The sequence below is a fragment of the Microplitis mediator genome, chromosome 1, assembly GCF_029852145.1.
Source record: "Microplitis mediator isolate UGA2020A chromosome 1, iyMicMedi2.1, whole genome shotgun sequence".
In the NCBI taxonomy this organism is placed as follows: Eukaryota; Metazoa; Arthropoda; class Insecta; order Hymenoptera; family Braconidae; genus Microplitis; species Microplitis mediator.
This window is the reverse complement of record NC_079969.1, coordinates 16,961,786-16,981,662: the sequence shown is the minus strand read 5'-3', so window position 1 is coordinate 16,981,662 and position 19,877 is coordinate 16,961,786. Positions and strand designations below refer to the sequence as shown.

Here is a 19,877-nt window from a genome sequence, read left to right as displayed (position 1 = left end):
TGCTTCAACTCGTGACAATGTGTCAGCGACAATATTGTCGTTGCCTGACACATGTCTAATGTCAGTCGTAAATTGACCGATGAAATCCAAACGGCGGAATTGCCATGGTGAAGCTCTTTCGGTACGCTGTTTAAATGCGTGTTGGAGCGGTTTGTGATCTGTGTAGATCGTTACGTGTCTACCCTTGAAAATATGTCGGAAATGTCTCACGGCTTCGTAGATCGCGTGTAGTTCTCGATCATAAGTCTACAATTTTTTGATCGACGGCTGTAATTTCCGGCTGAAGAAAGCCAGCGGCTGCCAGTCGTTGTTTATGCGTTGCTGGAGGACGGCACCGATCCCGATTTCTGATGCATCGGTAAAAACTGCCCAATTCACGTCGGTTCTTGGATGCACGAGAAGTGTTGCATCAGCAAGAGATCGTTTAGCGGCATCAAAAGCGATTTGCAAATCAGCTGTCCAGTTGACAGGATGCGATCCTTTGATTTTCGGTCCTTCTAGTACTTTATTAACGGCGCTAAAATTTCTGCAGCGTTCTTAATGAACTTTCTGTAGAAATCAATTGTGCCGAGGAATCTACGAAGTGCTTTAACGGTTTTTGGAGGCTGGAGATTAACGATAGCCTCAACTTTTTCCGGCAATGGTTTAATGCCGTGATCGTTGATTAAATAACCGAGGAATTCAACTCCGGTTTTGCCTAGCTGGCACTTCGGAACGTTTATTACTAGTCCATAATCACGAAGACTTTTAAATAACATCTTGAGGTGTTTTAAATGCTCCTCGTCGTCTTTGAATGCGACTAGTATATCGTCGACATATGGAAATACGAAATCCAGATCCGACATCTTCTGGAGCTACTCGAAGTTGGAGGAAAGCTTTGGTAAAATCAACGACAGAAAAGATTCGTTTCCCATGTAAATACGCGGCAAAATCATCCATATATCGAAGCGCATATTTATCGATGAGAGTACGGTCGTTTAATGGGCGATAATCGCCACATGGTCTTCATCCACCGTCCTTTTTCTGGACCATGTGTAATGACGATGATCAAGCACTCTGCGATGGCCGACAAATGCCTTGCTCAATCATTTTACGGAACTCGTCTTGAGCAATTTTTAATTTGTCCGGCGATAAGCGACGAGCTTTGCTAGAAACAGGTGGACCAGGTGTTGTACGAATATGATGCACCGTTGAATGTTTCTTTTTCTTATTGTCGGACGGATCAGGTCGTGTGATATTGGCAAACTCACGTAGCAGTTTCATATAAACGGAATCACCATCCACGGCCTTGATTTTGTCCAATGCTGTTGTTGCGTGGAAATAACCGGATGATGTCAAAGCTGTACTGCCGTCGGGTAAGCATTTGCGCTTGAGGTCGACTAGCAAGTCAAAATGACTCAAAAAATCAGCCCCATGTATCGGTTTGGTGACATCGGCAACAATAAAATTCCACGTGAAATCTCGACGCAGTCCGAGATTCAGTGTTTGTAAAGATAAACCATAGGTTTCGATAATCGTGCCGTTTGCGGCATAAAGCTAATAACCTATGAGAGTTGTTTGTGATTTCATCGAGCCGCGAGGATAAACTGATAAATCAGAGCCAGTGTCCACGAGAAACTCGGTCCCAGTGACTCGATCTTTAATAAATAATCGGCGTGAAATCGATTGAGAATCACTCTCCGCCGCTAGTGATTCTCGTCGGCATTTTCCCTGCCATTTACAGTCGGGTGCGCATGATCGGGCATTTTTACCATGCTTGAAACGATACCAGCAATAGTCGAAATTTTTAACATTCCGAAGTCAACGGTGCCGGTATGCTCTGGATCGTGTATTTGGAAGTTGCTCCTGAGCAAGCATTTCACTATAATCGGCAGTCAACAGCGCAAGTTGCTTACGCAAAGCAACGGCCTGGATGCGTGTGTACAATCCCACGGTCTATTACTAATTGTCCCACCAATGTGGTAGAGATAGATAAATGAAAATATCGATGTTCGACGGAAACTGTCGAATTTTATTGATCGCGTCACCTAGTAGCAACGCTACATATATATAGGACGTGGTGCAGGGTATGCTGCGCCATGACCAGTAGGTACTTCCCACTCTGTTACGTAAAGTTCACTTGGTAGCAGTGGAGTGCTGACTGACGATAACGTCCGCTGCATTTGCTTTTAACACTTCTACTATAAGTGTCCATATCCAAGAAGCCCGCACGCTCTAGCGGTAAGCGCGGAACTATCTTTCGCTCACTTACTCTCTCCCGCCAGATTGTCGGTCGGCGAGCGTCTCACGTTCACTCTTACATTTTTTTCCCGTTGCTTTTTACTCTTTTAATGACTTTTTTTTTCCAAAAATTTCTCCATAAAAGAAACTAAAATTTCACGTATAAAATTATTATTTCTTTTCTTTTCCAAAATAAAATTTTAATAAATAAATAATTACTATTCATTATTGTTTTGATTTCTTAAAGTTTAGAAGAAAAATAATTTTTTTTGTTATAGTTACAATTTTCTCAGATCCTCAGCGAGAACAGGAATTGCAACATGACTTTGAAATTAAAAAAAAAAAGTTAGAATTAAACTTTTTCGAATCCTCTTTTATTCTCTTGAATCCTCCGCGAGAACAGAAATTTAATATTATTTTAGAATTGAAAAGAATTAGTTAGAATTAAACTTTTTCGAATCCTCTTCTATTCTCTTGAATCCTCCGCGAGAACAGAAATTTAATATTATTTTAGAATTATAAAGAATTAGTTAGAATTAAACTTGTTCGAATCTTCTTTTATTCTCTTCAATCCTCTGCGAGAACGGAAATTGAATATTATTTTAGAATTAAAAAGAATTAGTTAGAATTAAACTTTTTTGAATCCTCTTTTATTCTCTTGAATCCTCCGCGAGAACAGAAATTTAATATTATTTTGGCATTAAAAAGAATTAGTTAAAATTAAACTTTTTCGAATCCTCTTTTATTCTCTTGAATCCTCCGCGAGAACAGAAATTTAATATTATTTTAGAATTAAAAAGAATTAGTTAGAATTAAGTTTTTTCGAATCCTCTTTTATCCTCTTGGATCCTCCGCGAGAACGGAAATTGCAATATTATTTTAGAATTAAAAAGAATTCGTTAGAATTGAACTTTTTAAATCCTTTTTGATTCTCCTGAATCCACCGTGAGAACTGAAATTGCAATATTATTTTAGAATTAAAAAGAATTAGTTAGGATTCAACTTTTTGAATCCTTTTTTATTCTCTTGAATCCTTCGCCAGAACAGAAATTGCAATATTATTTTAGAATTAAAAAGAATTCGTTAGAATTGAACTTTTTAAATCCTTTTTTATTTTCCTGAATCCACCGTGAGAACTGAAATTGCAATATTATTTTAGAATTGAAAAGAATTAGTTAGAATTAAACTTTTTGAATCCTTTTTTATTCTCTTGAATCCTTCGCCAGAACAGAAATTCAAAGTTATTTTAGAATTAAAAAAACTTAGTTAGAATCAAACTTTCTTGAATCCTCTTTTATTCGCTTGAATCCTCTGTGAGAACAGAAATTAAATATTATTTTCGAATTAAAAAGAATTGGTTAGAATTAAACTTTTTCGAATCCTCACTTATTCTCTTCAATCCTCTGCGAGAACGGAAATTGAATATTATTTTGGCATTAAAAAGAATTAGTTAAAATTAAACTCTTTCGAATCTTCGTGAATTCTCAACGAGAACAGAAATTGCAATATTATTTTAGAATTAAAAAGGATAAGTTAGGATTAAAAATATTTATTCCTTTTTTATTCTTCTTAATCCTAAAATGATAATAATTTTTTTACTAGATGAAGGAGAATTAAACTGGATTCGTTTCATGTTCGATCTTAATTCTCCGGAGAATTAAGAGTATTGGAAAGTATTAAGTAGCATTAAATATGTTTGCTTTTTTAATCCTTTTTAATTCACTTTTTTAACCAGGGAGTGCCGTTGCAGTATTGGTATTTTTTGTATTCCACAGTTTCACCTGAAAGCACCCTACGAAATCTTTTTGAAAGATTCCAGGAATTTACTCGGCACTTTTAGTATTTTTTGTATTCCGCAGTTTCACCTGAAAGCACCCTACGAACTCTTTTTGGAAGATTCCAAGAATTTACACGGCAGTATTGGTATTTTTTGTATTTCGCAGTTTCACCTGAAAATACCCAAAATACTCTTATCGGATATTATTATATTATTCGTTCAAAATGAATGCTAACATTTTTCTTAAGAATTTTATAGCTGTTATATGCTCTTTACCAATTTAAAAGGTTCCGCCAATCTTCTGCTTAAAGTTCCGGTCCGTCTCATGAGCGGCAGGTTCCAAATGCGGGATCCCTCCGGGAGAAATTTTTTTTACACGGGCAAGCTGTAAAACAAAAAGTTAATTATTTACAAAAATTTAACTATTTTAATTTTTTACATTGATGAAAAAATTTTTGTCATTGTTTTAAATACAAAATATTATTTCTGATAGCTACGAACTATCTGAATATGCATTTAATTAAAAAAGTATAGCCTAAACTTTTTGAATAGATGCATTAATTGAGCTGAAAACGGTTTTTATTTTTTTTAACGATGGAGTACCTTTTTTAAAAATCTGAAAAAATTATGTGTTATAGGGGAGTACATAAGGCTTTAAAAAAAAATAGTTTCATAATTGTTCCAAAATTGTATTATAGTTAGAAAAAACAATTTAGAAAAAAACAATTTTTTTTTCAAGGATCTTATGAAGCTATAAAACTGTTAATTATTTTTTTTGAAAGCTATTATGAACTCCCAAAACATACTAAATTTTTAGACCAATCGGTCAAGCTAATCCTGAGAAAAAAAAAATTTTTTATTTTTTACATAATATTTATTTTCTTGGAAACGGATTTAGGTAGACATCTGAAACTTTAAGGATCTTAGTATTTTATTAGTGCCTATATATCCTCTAAGTATCGTTCAAATATCTTTCCGGGGCCGATTTACCATACTTATACCCCTATGGCCTTATTTATTATTAATTTTGGTGTAATTTTTAGTTGATAAATTCCACCACACCTAAACCAGATTCCTTTTGTGCATTTGCTCACTTTACAGATTGTCTAGTCGTATAAGCTTGTGGTTTGAATTTTGAAAAATCATAGTTATGATACTTGGCAACACCGCAGTATTAAATACATTGTAGCAGAACACCACGGCACGACGAACAAAAGGTGTTGAGACCGCGCAACGAACGGAGCGTTAAGTATAACTTTCCTTAGATTGTTATAGCAAATGAAGGTAAAATCCTGTCTCGCGCTCGACACATGGGTTATATACCTAGTAGTCTTCAGCTGACAAGTGATTACAAGTTCAATGACTAATGAGTGTGAACTCTGATCAACAATTTAATCCCAATTTACTATAGATCTAGCTAAGCTGAACTTTATTTTGTACAACAATGATGTTACATAAGCACAGGGAATGATTATCGGTAGAAATAAAATATTCATAACTCGATTTCGCTAACAAACACTAAATAAATCTTAATTAATGAATTCGTTTGAGTAGATTCGTTTATTTTCGAGTTAACAAACTACTACATAATATGATGTACTGAAAGTATATACAAAAGTTACAAGATTATTTAAAAATAAGCGAATGAGTAAGAAGGTTAAATAAGGTTCCTATTAATCATAGTAGATTATTATCGAGATTTAACTACCAAGTTTTTTTAAAGCAGACCATGATATGGAGTAAGTAGAATTATTCCTATTTAAAATGGAATTTAACTACAGCTATTTTATTGAAAATCTCAAAGATGGACACGTCGAAATAAATTACAACAATTCATTGTTTTAGACAAAATAAATAAACATGGACTGCAGCTCCTATTTTATGCAATCGTCTTCACAGGGCTGATATGATGTGATCGCTTTAATCCCAAGTAGTAGCCCAAAATTTATGTAGTTGTTCTGTCTTTTTAAAATGGTGGTTGTTCAACGATTAACCATTAACATGCAACAAATTCCTTGGATTTTGTAAATGAGGTGGAGGTGGTGGTGGCCGTCCTTGACAATTCGTATTACAACTATCTTGGCTTTCTCCATCTGTCAATCATAACAAAATAATTGTCATTAAAAACTTCTGTCTTCTTTCGTCACGAAGTGGTTTATAATGAATCTTATTTCATTGCATTCTATATTTCAGTTCGAATTTAACCATCTGTTAAAATCAAATATAACACGCATGCGCTATATTGCTTATATTATTATTTATTATATATTTGTATACAGTACTGTGAAATTTTTTTGATTTTTTAATTTTATCCATTAGTGTATTGTTGCACGTTCATAGAGATACACGAATTGGTGCCCAACCGGTTTCTAACCCAGCCTGAGACGGGCTGAAGATACTATTTGTATTTTTCGTAGATTGTTAGAGTAAGGTACCCGCGGGTAATAATTATTGTCGGATAATAAGGCCTAAGTGACAGGAATGATATTTAAAATAATCGCCTCCGCTATAGGCTACTCTAGTCGAAGGGTCTTGTATAGAGATGTTACGACAAGTCTATAGAGTCCCGATACCACGTTCCCTGTCTTCTATATTTCATCATCTGTCATATGCTATCGTGCGGCAGAAGAAATAAAAAAAAAACAATCTAGTCTTCTGACTCTTAAAAAAGATGCTGATAGTTTTAAGTGCTGTTGAGCAAAGCAATCTAGTCTTTTGTCTTTAAAAACGTATTGTTGCTAAATTTGAGTGATGATTTATCTCTAACACCAATTTTATTAAGTATAGTTTAACTATTACGGTTTGTTTAATCCGTAGGCCTTATTACCCTATCGTAGTAAAATAAAGCCTATTCATATGTTTTTTGTAATAGTTTAATTTTTTGTTTGTTTATGGTAAAAATTACCACTACTTCATTATATTTTATGGCTACTGTATTGAAATAAAGATTAATATGATACATTTTGATAATTAAATGCAATATTTTCGATTCTATTCAAAATCTCCCTTAGCCTTATTACCCACCGGTACCTTATTATTTTATCCGTTTGTTCAGGGCCAATACGATATACTACATACTATCGCACTCTGCCGCAGTAAACTTGTGCTATAAAAATTCGTAAGAATCTATCATATAAACATATAAAAGGTTCAAAATTACATGATTGATTTGTTGTGTTAAGATAAAAAGGGTTTAGCTTGATCGATTAAAAGATTTTCAAATTCGTGGAGTATTTGAGAAATAGCGGCAATTTGAAATTTATGTCTTTCCCAAAAATTCCGCTTCCGTCAAAAGAACGTCAAAGCTGATTAAATAAGCTACATTTCCCGTTTTCTACTTTGTGTTCGAAAATTTATCGAATTTGGGATAAAAAATTTGAAGTTGCATGATTGTTTTCCGTGTAATAACTAAAATTCCATTATTCTATCTGTAACATTTTCTAACGTTAATAGACATAAGAAATGTAAAAAGAAAATTGATTTCTATTTCAATGTTATCGCGAAATTTTAAAATAAATTAATAATTATAAATTGACTTTTATTTTGAATTCTGAATGGCCTTCTTGAAGATATAACGCTATCCGGTATCAGTCTATGTAATAATTTAAACTTTAGCACTACTCATATTATTTGTTGTATTCTGACGAATTTAACAACTACCTTCGATATTAGTACCGTGTCCGTTGATTCTGACTGGTGAATCCGTAGCTAATTGGGATGCTGTCACATTCCTCGCTTGTAAAATTCCATTTTGGGACGCAGATGGCTGAAATATAATTATAGGAATTTAGAACTTGAAGATCTCAGTAAATCCAGTTTCAATTCAGGAGGTTCAGTTTTCTAAAAAAGTACGAATTCTTCCGTTTAGTTACTGTACTAAGTATATTTTTGTAAATAAATATGGCTGATGAAAACTATGAAACTGTGTCTGTGAAAAAGTCTCATTTGTGCTCGTAGATTCAAGTTTTAAAGTCTTGAGGGGCCAGTCGACGTTACGTGCTAAATGGAAAGATCCGGAGTTATCCGTAACAGGACAAAAGATACGGGCCACTCTTCATAGAAAGACATGGATAGTGCCATACTCATTCATCTTCACTTATCCTCATTTATCCTCATATGAGTCTGGACTTGAAAAATAAATATTATTCAGAACTTATTTTTGGGGTTGTTTCTACTAGAGGACTTTGTAACAAACAAAAAACGTTTGTATTGAATGCCCATGGCCTGGGGCCACACCGGCTGATGCTGCTCTGTTTTTAACTTCCCGCTAAGAAAATTGAAAATTTTCCTAAATTAGGGAAGTTATTGGTTTCGGTCTGATTTGCAAAAACCGAATTTCTATCCGATTTTGACGTTTTGAGGTTCTAGGAAGCTATCCTGACTAATTTCACGATGATGTCCGAGTGCATGGATGTGTGTAGGTACGTATGTACGTATGTATGTATGTAAATATTCATAACTCTTGAACGGATGAACCGATTTTGATCTTTGAGGTGTCATTTGACGCGGCTTGTTAAGATCTTGAAGCTATAAAAATTTGAGCTCAATCGGAAGGGTGCGTTCGGAGGATAGGCCGATTTTTTAGTTTGAATTCACGTGGCAACTTTAAATTAAATACAATCACCGATTACTGATTACCCCAACGGTGAGACCGTTGGTACTAGGGGACAACTCTACATTCTATCACTGACTCGATTATTACAGATTTGACATACTCAATTTTAGGTTGTTATTAAACAAATTTACTAGACTTGGTTAATGTACAACGAGTGGAGTAGACAAACGGAACTTGGATCCCATGATCAATAATATAATTATTTAGTGAATTGTGAGACGTAGAGTAAGGATTTCGCAAGAAGCCCTCAGCATTTTTCCACACCTTTTAACTGATTGCTGGTGAGGGGCCTAAGTCGTCAAGTCTGTCTAGGTAACTTTGTCTGGGTGCTTGTTCAACTTTATGTAACCTATTTTCGTGAAAGGAGTCGTTTACGTGACCTCGTCAAAACTGACGCTTATAATGTCTCGAACACTGACCCATAGGCCTTCTCGTAGTCTCGGTATACCAGGAGGGCGAATACATGCGTTCATAAGAAAAGTGTGAAAACTAAGAGGCTCCCTAAAATAGCAGGACTCATTTGAGCAGTCTAACCCGGGTAAAAAAAGTAACATAGACTGATCACAAAAATTAAGGGATAGAAAAAAAAGTCTAAATTTTTGGGCGATTTTCAACATGCTGTAACTCAGTGAAAAATGATCGTAGAAAAAAAAATAAGAAACGCAAATTGTAGCTTCAAGTTTTTAGTTTTCAGATCTGGACTTCAAATTTTTTTATCATGCACGGTTCCGGAGTAATCCTAAGTAAGCCGACGAAAAAAAGTTTTCAAAATTTTTGCTCGTCTTCCAACAAATCTATGGGCTTCAATAAATTTTTTTGGATAATCTGACCTTATGACTCTTTTAGGAAATTTTATGCCCTCTGAATTGCTGACCTCAATAAGTCTCTACAACGATTTGGCGCCGAGTTATCATTCATCAAAGCAAAAAAGTCCAATTTGGCTTTGATAATCAGTAACTCGAATCGTATTGGTCGTACAGAGAACAAAAATAAGGTTTTGAAAACTGCAGAACATTCTCTATAAGACAAAATTAGTGACTTTTGATGGAAACATTTTTTTGGAAGCGATAATGTTTATTAAAAAACAGGCGAAGATTCGCATATTGATTTTCAAAATTATTTTTTTTGTTCATATTTTTAAAAAAAATTTTTTTTTTTTTTCATATTTTTATTCCAAAATTGTTTTTTGGAAGACGAGCAAAAGTTTTGAAAATTTTTTTTTGTCGGTTTACTTAGGATTACTCCGGAACCGTGCATGATGAAGAAATTTGAAGTCCACACCTGAAAACTAGAAACTTGAGGCTACAATTAGCTTTTTCTATTTTTTTTCTACGACCATTTTTTACCGAGTTACAGCATGTTGAAAATCACCCAAAAATTTAGAATTTTTTTTCTATCCCTTAATTTTTGTGACCAGTGATTACATGTAATCATATGTGAAAAATGGACCAATGTAATTATATATAATTATATGCAATTACATATAATTATATATAATTACATGTAATCGGATGTAATTATATGTGAAAATTTGCCGGAATTTATCCAGTACAGGGTAATAAAAAAATTACATATAACATACATAATTATTCATGAAAAATGACTCCATATAATTAAATAAAACTATATATATAAATATATATTGCTTGACAATGTATTGTGTCACTTGTATACTTTCAAACATATAGTGGAGTTCTGAGCACTTTGCTCGTAAGATGTTATAGTTAAATAATAAGTTTGTATACCTCGATTAAAAGTTGTTTTAGTCGCTGTAATTGCGCTTCCAATTGACGATTATGGTCTTCAAGTATTCGCATACGTGTTTCTAATCTGCCTTTATGCTGTCTGAGTAATTTTGCTTCTGCAATCATGTCAGAGTCTGATTTTCGGATACTTTCAGATTTTTCAAGACTCAGCTCAAAATTTTCTTTCGATCGTAAATTTTCATATTCTGCTTGAAGTACGGAATTTTCATCTTCAAGTTCACGAATCATAGCTTCGAGTTCAATCTTTTGTTCAATATCGATAGCAGCTATAACTTGAATGGGACTTCTTGGAATATTTATAGCACTATCATTGAGACTTTGACAATAATGAGCGATAAGTTGGTGTTCATCGTCACTTTCGGGAGTAGAATTTTTCGTATTCCGAGCTAATTCAACTTCAGCAAGTCTTGAAGCAAACATTTCTAAACGCGAATGCATATCATGGCTTAATGTACCATGTTGAGGAGACGGAAAAGGGCTTTCTAAAGCATCACCTTCAAGAACGGTCTGGACTGGTAAATATCCAACTCTGGGATGTTTCTGGAAATATCTCTTTGATTTAAATTTATTACGTAAAGCTCTTGTGAAATCCCGAACATCTTCTCCTGATGTGGTCTGCAAAAATAAATTTAAAAAATTGTATTTTACGAAATTCTACTAAGTAGTTCTAACTTTGGCAGATTATTAATATTTACGGTAGTGCAATATTCTTGCATTGGGTGTGACAGTTTATGATTTTTGGCTTTAAATCCAGAAAAAAAACATTTTTGACACATGTCGAAGTTGAAACATTTCAAACAACGGTATCTGAAAACATTGACATTGTAACGAATGTGAGACTGATTTTTAAACATTTGAATCCCAGCCGCGCCGAGAGCTTCACTCAAGCCAAGACAAGACAAGATTGTATCAGTCTTTCCCGAGTTTGTTCTGAATTTTTCTTAAATTAATTTTAAATAGTACAAACAATTATATTTCATTGGTTTGTATTTGATAATAATTGGGATAATTTTTAAAAATGCCTTGAATTTGTTATTAAAGTCTTTATTCTTTTTTCAAACAAACGAGCTTCCATAGTATTTTCAAAATACTATTTTAATTTCATACAATAAAAAAGTAAACTATTTCGAAATAGTTAATAGACCCAAATTAACTGTCGAATTATAGTCATAGGTAGACACAAAATCTTGATAAAACTATATCACATATATTTATTGTATTGTATTAGTTCTTGTAAAGACATTGCAAGATTTTTTTTATGATCATGGTCTAGCTTTCAATATTGCAATCTATAGTATTGTCTTGGCCTCGTCTTGATAAGTCAAAACGAGATCAAGTCAAGATCAATAGAATCTCGATCTTGAGTAAAGCCCTAGCCGCACTCATTCAAACTCTAGAAAGAGGCCGAATGAACTGCAAAGTTCTAGGATATACAAGCTGTCGTGTTTGAAGAAAGATTCATCTAAAGGCAAGTGGTAAACATTTTTGATATCTTCCCTCTCAATTTAATCGAATAATACACACAACAAGGGCACTAGTTTTTTCGAAGACATTTGGGTTCTTAATTTTCGAAAAAGATCCACATTATACAATAAGTATGGAAAGAGTGAACGTGAATACTTTAGTAAGGGTGGAATATTAAAACTTACGGAAAGTTAAAAAAAACTAATATTGCAATTCAGGCTGAATTTCAGTCAAGCCTATGAGTTATAGAACAATCTAAACTTAATCGATGGACATATGTTTTTACCTGAATCCTATTATCGGATACTCTCTGCAGATATTGCACTTTGCTTGGTGTTTCGCATTTTCTGCTGCTGCTAATCGATGTAGCACTGGTAACCAAACCATACTTTGTGGCTCTTGCTGAAGCCAACATAAAAAGTGTGCTACTTGAATTTCACTTCTTTGCATTCCAGATTTTTCAAAACAACTTCGAACGCTTGGTTCAATATTGGACCCACCGAAAGCTGCAACTTCTCCAAGTTGACGTGGTACTTGAATACAGTCATGTAATAAAAGGCCTAACTTCCGCTGATTTACTAGTTTGTTCGGATCCGCAATCAAACGAAATAGATCTGTGGGTAAAGAATAATTATTTTGCAATCATGTATATCGTTTAATGATATGGCAAAGTTGATTCGGCAAAGTTCGAAGCTAAATCGATTATTATCAGATTTTTGTCGGAGTTTCTTATTTTATCCCATTCATACAAGATTAAAAGAATTAAGCGTTAGCTACCGAGACGGAAGACGCGTTCTTGTACTTCTTTAATTCTATCTATTTCTTGTTGTTTACTTTGTTACGTTGTTTTTGTTGAATACAATATTTTTTAATGTAATTATTCGGTTTAGCGGCTGAGGCAGCCGTTCGGCACGCGCGTGGCTCGGGCGATCACCAAAGTCAAGTAGCATCGAGCACGATTACTACTTGGCTGGGTGGCCGGTTAGCCACGCGCCGGGTTCGAACGGAGGTCTCTGACCGTTAGGCGCGGGATGAAGATCCAGTGATCGGTAAAATAGAAAATTGATCGATCACTGGAGCTTCACTAAAACCGAAACTGTACCGGCTAGGTTTTCTCTGTGGTTTTCCTACGCCTCTGCAACTCCATCACACACGGGAGGTAGTAGGGCATCACCGTAATGATGCAGTCCAAGATGAGCACAAGTCGGGCCACAGCCGCAAATTAAAGAGAGTAAGAGCTTAGAATGTATATAAAGGAAAAAATGAGCTTAGGGCGTTAGAAGGTAAACATTGTAAAAAACTGCAGAAGATGTACAATTAAAGCACTCTAATAATGTAATTAGTCAGTTTTATTAGGTCAATTGTATTTAATAGACTCTCAACCGCTAAATTAGTGACGCCAACGTAATCTATTTCTAAGAGAAGCGACGAACACGTTTCTTTCACAGTTAATAAAAAATTCCATGAAATCTCGCATCGTTTTGCTGTAAATATTTTGTCTTGTTGCCAATTACTCGCCAAAATCACGATTTTAATTCACATTTATCGCAGTGAAATTGTTTTGAGCTAATTAGTGTGGTGAGTTCGTTATCATTATGCAGTTTTCGTTTTTTATCACCACTGGTACATTGCTAAGCATCTTATGGACATTATGCTGCATCACTGTTAATTCGAGAGAGCATTGATGCAAATCTAGTTGTGATAAAAGTGTTGGCGAGATGTAATCAAATATTTTAATTGTTTTTTTTTTTGCAGTGTCGCGTTAAATTTTCCGGTATCTACGTCATCGGAAATAGTTTTGAGGATTAAACCAAAGAGCCAGCCGAATGCTCCTGAGTAGTGAGTCATCGCTGGATTCGTAGAAAAATTAAAATGGGATAATTGTGTGTGCAGGTGATATTCATATTTGAAAAATTATTTCTAAATTTTATATTTCATCATGTATGCCTCCACCGCAGAGAAAATCGCTGATTTTAGCAAACAGATTGCACTACTGATTGTCGAGTGTATCGAAATGCTTACTCAGGAGCAACGTTCGAATAAACGGTCCAGAGCATATCGACATTCACGACCTCAAAAAGTAAAAAAAATCGATACTTTGCTGGTACTATTTCAGATTTGGTAAAGGTGCGCGTTCATGCGCACTCGGTTGTAAATAGCAGGGAAATTCCAATGAGAATCATACGTGGTGGAGAGGAAACACTTAGTGGTGCATCACATTGATACGACACTTGGTCCATCCGTTTCCAAAAATAGCTCAAGGCTAATTCCGTAAAATGATCGAGCAAGGTATTTGTCAGCCATCACAGAGTGCCTGGTCTTCGCTATTACACCTAGTTGAAAAGAAAGGCGATGTATGGAGACCATGCGGTATATACCGACCGTTAAATGACCGCACTCCTATTGATGAATACGTACTGCGATATATTGACGATTTTGCCGCGTATCTACATGGAAAACGAGTTTTTCCCATCGTCGATTTTTCTAAAGCTTTCCTTCAACTTCTAGTCGCTTCAGAAAATGTCGATAAAACGGCCATTATCACTCTATTTGGCTTATTTGAGTTTTTATACATAACTTTTGGAACCTAAAACATTTTGGAAATGCATATCAAACATGGTGTTACAAAAGCTGATAAAAAATGCTTTGTTTAGTTGATATAGAATTGTCTGCCTAAGGTAGTTTTTTAAATGGGATAAAATAGAATTAATGAGATATTTTGATAGTTTCGTTCTTAGATTTCTATTTCTAACTATTCCTAGAATTGAATTGATAAATTTGTCTTAACGATGGGCTTTAAAGAACGCTATTAACGATTTTTCAATTTGTCCGGAAGCTTTCTGACAGCAGTAAATAGGGTAAGAGCACCAGTACCCAGCCCCAAACCAGTAGCCAGCCACTTGATGTTAAATTATATCTATATATATTTTGAACCAATGTTAAAGTATATGACCGACTGGCTACTGGTTAGGGGCTGGGTACTGGTACTCTTACCCTACCTATGTATGAATATTTATTTTTTCATGATATTTTTCTGAAATAGAAATTTTCACAATAAACTTACATCGGTATTTTTCTTCTAAATTTCCATGACATAACAGGACTAAACCAACTTTGAATGATAACACTCGGATGTGACCTGTTCTTTGACTATCATACACATTTAATAGCCAATTCACAGCTAAATCTATACAAAGAGATATAGAAATTTGGACTGTGCTAGTAGTGGCAATGAATGAGTATAGTGATGTTAGAATGGTAACCATTTCTGGTATATCAATTAATTTATCATTTTGAGCGCGTAGTCCATGAGAGTCAAAATTATCCAAGGCAGAGGTCATACTTAAGACATCAACTGTAACAAAAAATACTAGAATTTAATGAAGTATTTGACAACAGTTTTCAATTATAGTTGGGCTGTGAAAGAGTGTGAAATTTTTTTTCGATTAATATTCAAATCAAAACGATCTGTCATTGATATGGCATCATGTCAATGGTGCTTTTCATGCACCTTCAATTATTTACGAAACATGACCTTGGTCTTAGTTCTAAAAAAATAAGAGACTTCAATACTTATTTATTACTCCTTAAACTTTTTCAGATTGTTTGGAGCTTCGAATATATGAATTAATAGCAAAAAATAACACACTGGCCACAATGTTTGAAGATTATGGAAATTATCTTCACTTCTCATTGGGTATTCAAATCAAAATCACTAGACAAAAAATAACCGTGAGTTTACTTTAATAAATCAACGTGAAAGTTGAAGTTTGTACTTCTCTCACGAAAACTATCCCAGGTAGTCGCTCCCGATTTTGCAAGGAAATATGTAATTCTACGTAGAATCTTAAGAAACAAGCATTGTTGTTGTTTCTGCGGAACAATATGTAGGGAATGAAACAGGCCCTCAAAGTTGATTATCTTAAAAAGAGTAGTTTTAATGTTCCTGTATGTAAAAACATGTTTTTCGCAAATGATGCATATTAATTTACAGAACAAATGATCAAATCGGCATATGAGTACACATTCATAAGTTAGAATTGATTAATATTGTAACAAAAGTGGAACTGAGTTTAAAAACATTTGAACAGCTAGAAAACAAATGCCCACTTCTTATTTGATTGAGACGTGACCAAAGTCAGTCAGTCAGATATTGACAACTAAATAGCGCTTATCTTGTGTCTCAATAAACTATCTTTCCTTGCTTTTTTTTACCGCTGTAAATTGTGGTGATGTTATTTCTTATTCAAGTGTGACGTTATTGTAATATAAGTGATTAATAATTATAAGATATTAAGATAACAATTTGATGTCAGAAATGTGTTTAACCTACATGTGTGTGATGTAAATATACATACAGAAAAAAAAAACAAATAATGATGCGATGGACAAGGTAAACGATCGTCAATGATAATTCAGATATCATCGAAGATACAAGGAATAATAAATTGAAGACAGAGTTTAACAATAAATTGGATGATTTCCGAAAAAATATTACATGTCATTTGCAAAAGAAGTACAATGAAGACGACAAAAAATTCGACTGTCTGGAATTCAAATTTTCAAGAGTGGTGAGATCCCTCGGACGAATAGCGGATAAATTCGAGAACACATCTCAGAACAAATCCGGTAATGTAGCCCTTAATGATAACTTTCGTAATAACAACGAAGTAATTTCTGCTTCTACTAATGAAATTCCATCTTGGACTATTATTGTGGAAGCTCAGCTTCATGTTGATGCAACAATCAATAAAAATTAAAAAATTTAATCAAACCGGATAATAAATAAAAGTCAGCCGAGAATTATTGCAACATCCGACTTATTTTTTGGTTCGGGACCGATCGACTCGGTTAAGCCACACATATTTGACGCTCCAGACTCTGCTGATAGATACATTAAACGTTTTAAAATAATTTTAAATCACAACGGTTCGACCAATCAATATAAAGCATCATATCTAGGAGCTTCTTGCGATAATTAACGCTTTATATTGTGTCCTACAGCTTATATAATTTTAAAACTGATTGATCAATTCGTTTTTGATAAGCTTGGAAAAAACTAAAAAAGACTGCAGGATAGCCCTTCAACCTCATCCTATTTTCGAGCTCGAAGAGCTAGAAAGCGTGATTGTGAATATACTTCTGAGCTCTTTGGGGTCCAAAACATTCTTTAATGCATCAGGTTTTTTGAGCACTATGAGCTCGGAAAAAATCATTTTCCTTATGCACAAAATCCAATTTTCAAAGGACTCTTTCGAATGCCGCAAGAATCATCGATATTGGTTGATTTATCAAAAAGATATGAGAGGTTGATATCACACAGACGCACAGGCGCAAGCCCACACGTACACTCAGGCATCCCTATTGAAATAGTAAAAATAGCTCCCGAGGGCATCATAACGTCTACATCTGATGAAAACTCGATTTCCACAAAACAGGGTAAAAATGACAACATCCCAAATGTTCCAAGAAAATTTTTACTTGACCCAAAAAATTTTTTGTATTATAAAATGAAAACGAAAGTTTTCTTGGGGTGAACAAAAATTTTCTTAGAACAAGAAAAAAATTTCTGAGGCGAGAAAAAAATTCTTGAGCCAAGAAAAATTTTTGTCATCAATTCATAATGCAAAATATTTCTTGCACCAAGTAATTTTTTTTCTGTGTAGCATCTTATATATTGTTTAGATGGTTCGGAATATCTTTTTTTTTCATGAACCTGAAGGTCCCAACGTTGGATGCCAACGGATTTTCAAATTCCTTAAAAGCGGAAAAAATATTCCTGACAACAAAAAAAGGTGCTAGATGTTGTAAAAATTGAAAAAAACTCTCTCTGTATACTGGAAGCCAAATCCCACCCGCACAAATCAAGGCTTCAAATTTCGAAATCGGAATAAAATACTCGTACGTTTTTGTTCACTGCGAATAAATTATGAAGTGTTTGTGACACATGTAGAAGCTCAAAAGAAATCCCCGTCACCCTCCGTGCTCCGGAACCCAGTCAATCCACCCTTATAAGACAATGTTGAAATTTTAAAATTCGAGAACACTATCCTGACTAGAAAGTACTGTGGGATCGCCCAGAGTATACATGTGGACCTCATTGAGTTCCAATAAGGCATGCCCAATAGGGAAATCCATATGAGGACCCAATAAAAACCCAATTGGGCAATCCAAATCAAAAAGAAATTAAATTATTGTAAGTTTTATTCTATTGGGGCTTGTAGGGGATCTTAGTGGGAAAACCCACCATGAAAATGAAAAATAATAGCCATTTTTCCCCATGGGGTTCTGTGTGGGACCTAAGTGGGAAAACCCAATGTGAAAATAAAAAAATTATTACCGCTTTTCCTCATTGGGTTCTGTTTGGGATCAAAGTGGTAAAGCCCAGCGTGAAAATATAAAAATAATTATCATTTTTCTTCATTGGGTTCTGTGTGGGATCAAATCAGGAAAGGCCAACGTGAAAATAAAAAATAATAGTCTTCTTTCCCATTGGGTTCTGTGTGGGATCTAAGTGGGAAAATCCAACGTGAAAATAAAAAAACTATTGTCATTTTTCCCCATTGGGTTTTGTGTGGGATCAAAGTGGGAAAGCCCGACTTAAAAAAAATTTAACAGTCAGTTTTTCCTCATTGGGTTTCATGTGGGACTAGAAAGGGAAAACCCAATATGAAAAAAAAATCATTGTGTTCACCTTATTTACGATTTTACAAGAAAATTGATTGCAAAAAATATCTGGATAGAATGATTCATAATTTCAGTGAAATTAGAAGTAGTATAATCAATTTCGTATGTAAGTATACGTTTACTTGATTTCAAGTGTAGCTGCTTCAATTTTTTTCTGGACTCTTCAAATATCATAAAAAAAAAGATTCACCGTATTTGAGTCCCCGAAAACTTAATATTTCTATTAAGTACCCCGTTTTGCCCCCTGCCCCTGTGTTTATACAAAGAGTACGTCGATTATTGCATCACGGTTTTTTCAATATCGTCATCAGTTATTTTATGGTGTCGTAATAAGCATACTATTTACACTAACGCGATCACATACGTGGGTCATCACAGTGGATAGCATCGAAGACTTTGAATCAAAAAGATGCAGGTTCGAACCTAGCAGTCACTGGGATTTTTTCATTAACTAAATTCATGTAAACTTCCTCTAAGTAAAGTTCCTAATACATTAAATCATGTTTCGGATCAAATTAAAATACTCTTTCCCAATTTAATATTTTTTTTTAAATAGGGATGCGCTAGTAGAATCTCTTGGGGATTTCCCTATTTGGGCATAGCTGGGACTGCCCAATAAGGGCCCAATAGGTCTTTGCGTTACATCCCTATGTGCGGTCCCTATAGGGCAACCCCATAAGGACCCAATAGGTCTCGCATAAAAATTTCTAGTCGGGTACTCGTAAGATTTTGTTCACCGCCAAAAAATTATGAAGGGTCTATTACACTCATATGAATTCAGAAAAAAATCCCCGTCACCCTCCGTGCTTCGGAACCCAGTCAATCCACCCTCACAAGTCAATGTTAAAATTTAAAATTCTTAGAACACTACTCGTAAGATTTTGTTCACCGTCAAAAAAGCACGGAGGGTGACGGGGATTTTTTTCTAAGTTAATATGAGTATCATAGACACTTCATAATTTGTTGTTGGTGAACAAAATCTTACTAGTAGTGTTCTCGGATTTTTAAATTTCAAGATCGACTTGAGTAGGTGGATTGACCGGGTTCCGGAGCAAGGAGGGTAACGGGGAATTTTTTTTGAGCTTCTACATGTCTCACAAACACTTCATAATTTACTCGCAGTGAACAAAAGCGTAGGAGTATTTTTTTCCGATTTTGAAATTTGAAACCTTGATTTGTGCGGGTGGGATTTGGCTTCCGGTATACAGAGAGAGTTTTTTTCAATTTTTACAACATTTGGCACCTTTTTTTATTGTCAGGAATATTTTTTTCCGCTTTTAAGGAATTTGAAAATTCGTTGTCAAACAACGTTGAGACCTTCAGGTTGATTTTTTTTTCTCCTGATTAC

The 19,877-nt window shown here is 34.6% G+C and overlaps 1 protein-coding gene across 2 annotated transcripts in view; it reads right to left on the bottom strand.

Annotated features, from left to right (window-relative positions):
- Positions 1 to 5,538: 5,538 nt before the first annotated feature.
- The window catches only part of LOC130671218 (dystrophin), a 45,572-nt gene continuing 31,233 nt past the window's right edge, over positions 5,539 to 19,877 (bottom strand). Inside the window, exons 5-10 of one of the 2 annotated variants that reach the window (XM_057474978.1) lie at positions 14,907 to 15,197; positions 12,129 to 12,456; positions 11,074 to 11,185; positions 10,358 to 10,993; positions 7,655 to 7,763; positions 5,539 to 6,090 (exon numbers count right to left, since the gene is read on the bottom strand). In XM_057474978.1, the coding sequence (XP_057330961.1) occupies positions 5,987 to 6,090; positions 7,655 to 7,763; positions 10,358 to 10,993; positions 11,074 to 11,185; positions 12,129 to 12,456; positions 14,907 to 15,197 (1,580 nt within the window). In that variant the 3' untranslated portion in view covers positions 5,539 to 5,986. The remainder of the gene's footprint in view (positions 6,091 to 7,654; positions 7,764 to 10,357; positions 10,994 to 11,073; positions 11,186 to 12,128; positions 12,457 to 14,906; positions 15,198 to 19,877) is intronic. The other variant, XM_057474988.1, reaches the window with a different exon arrangement.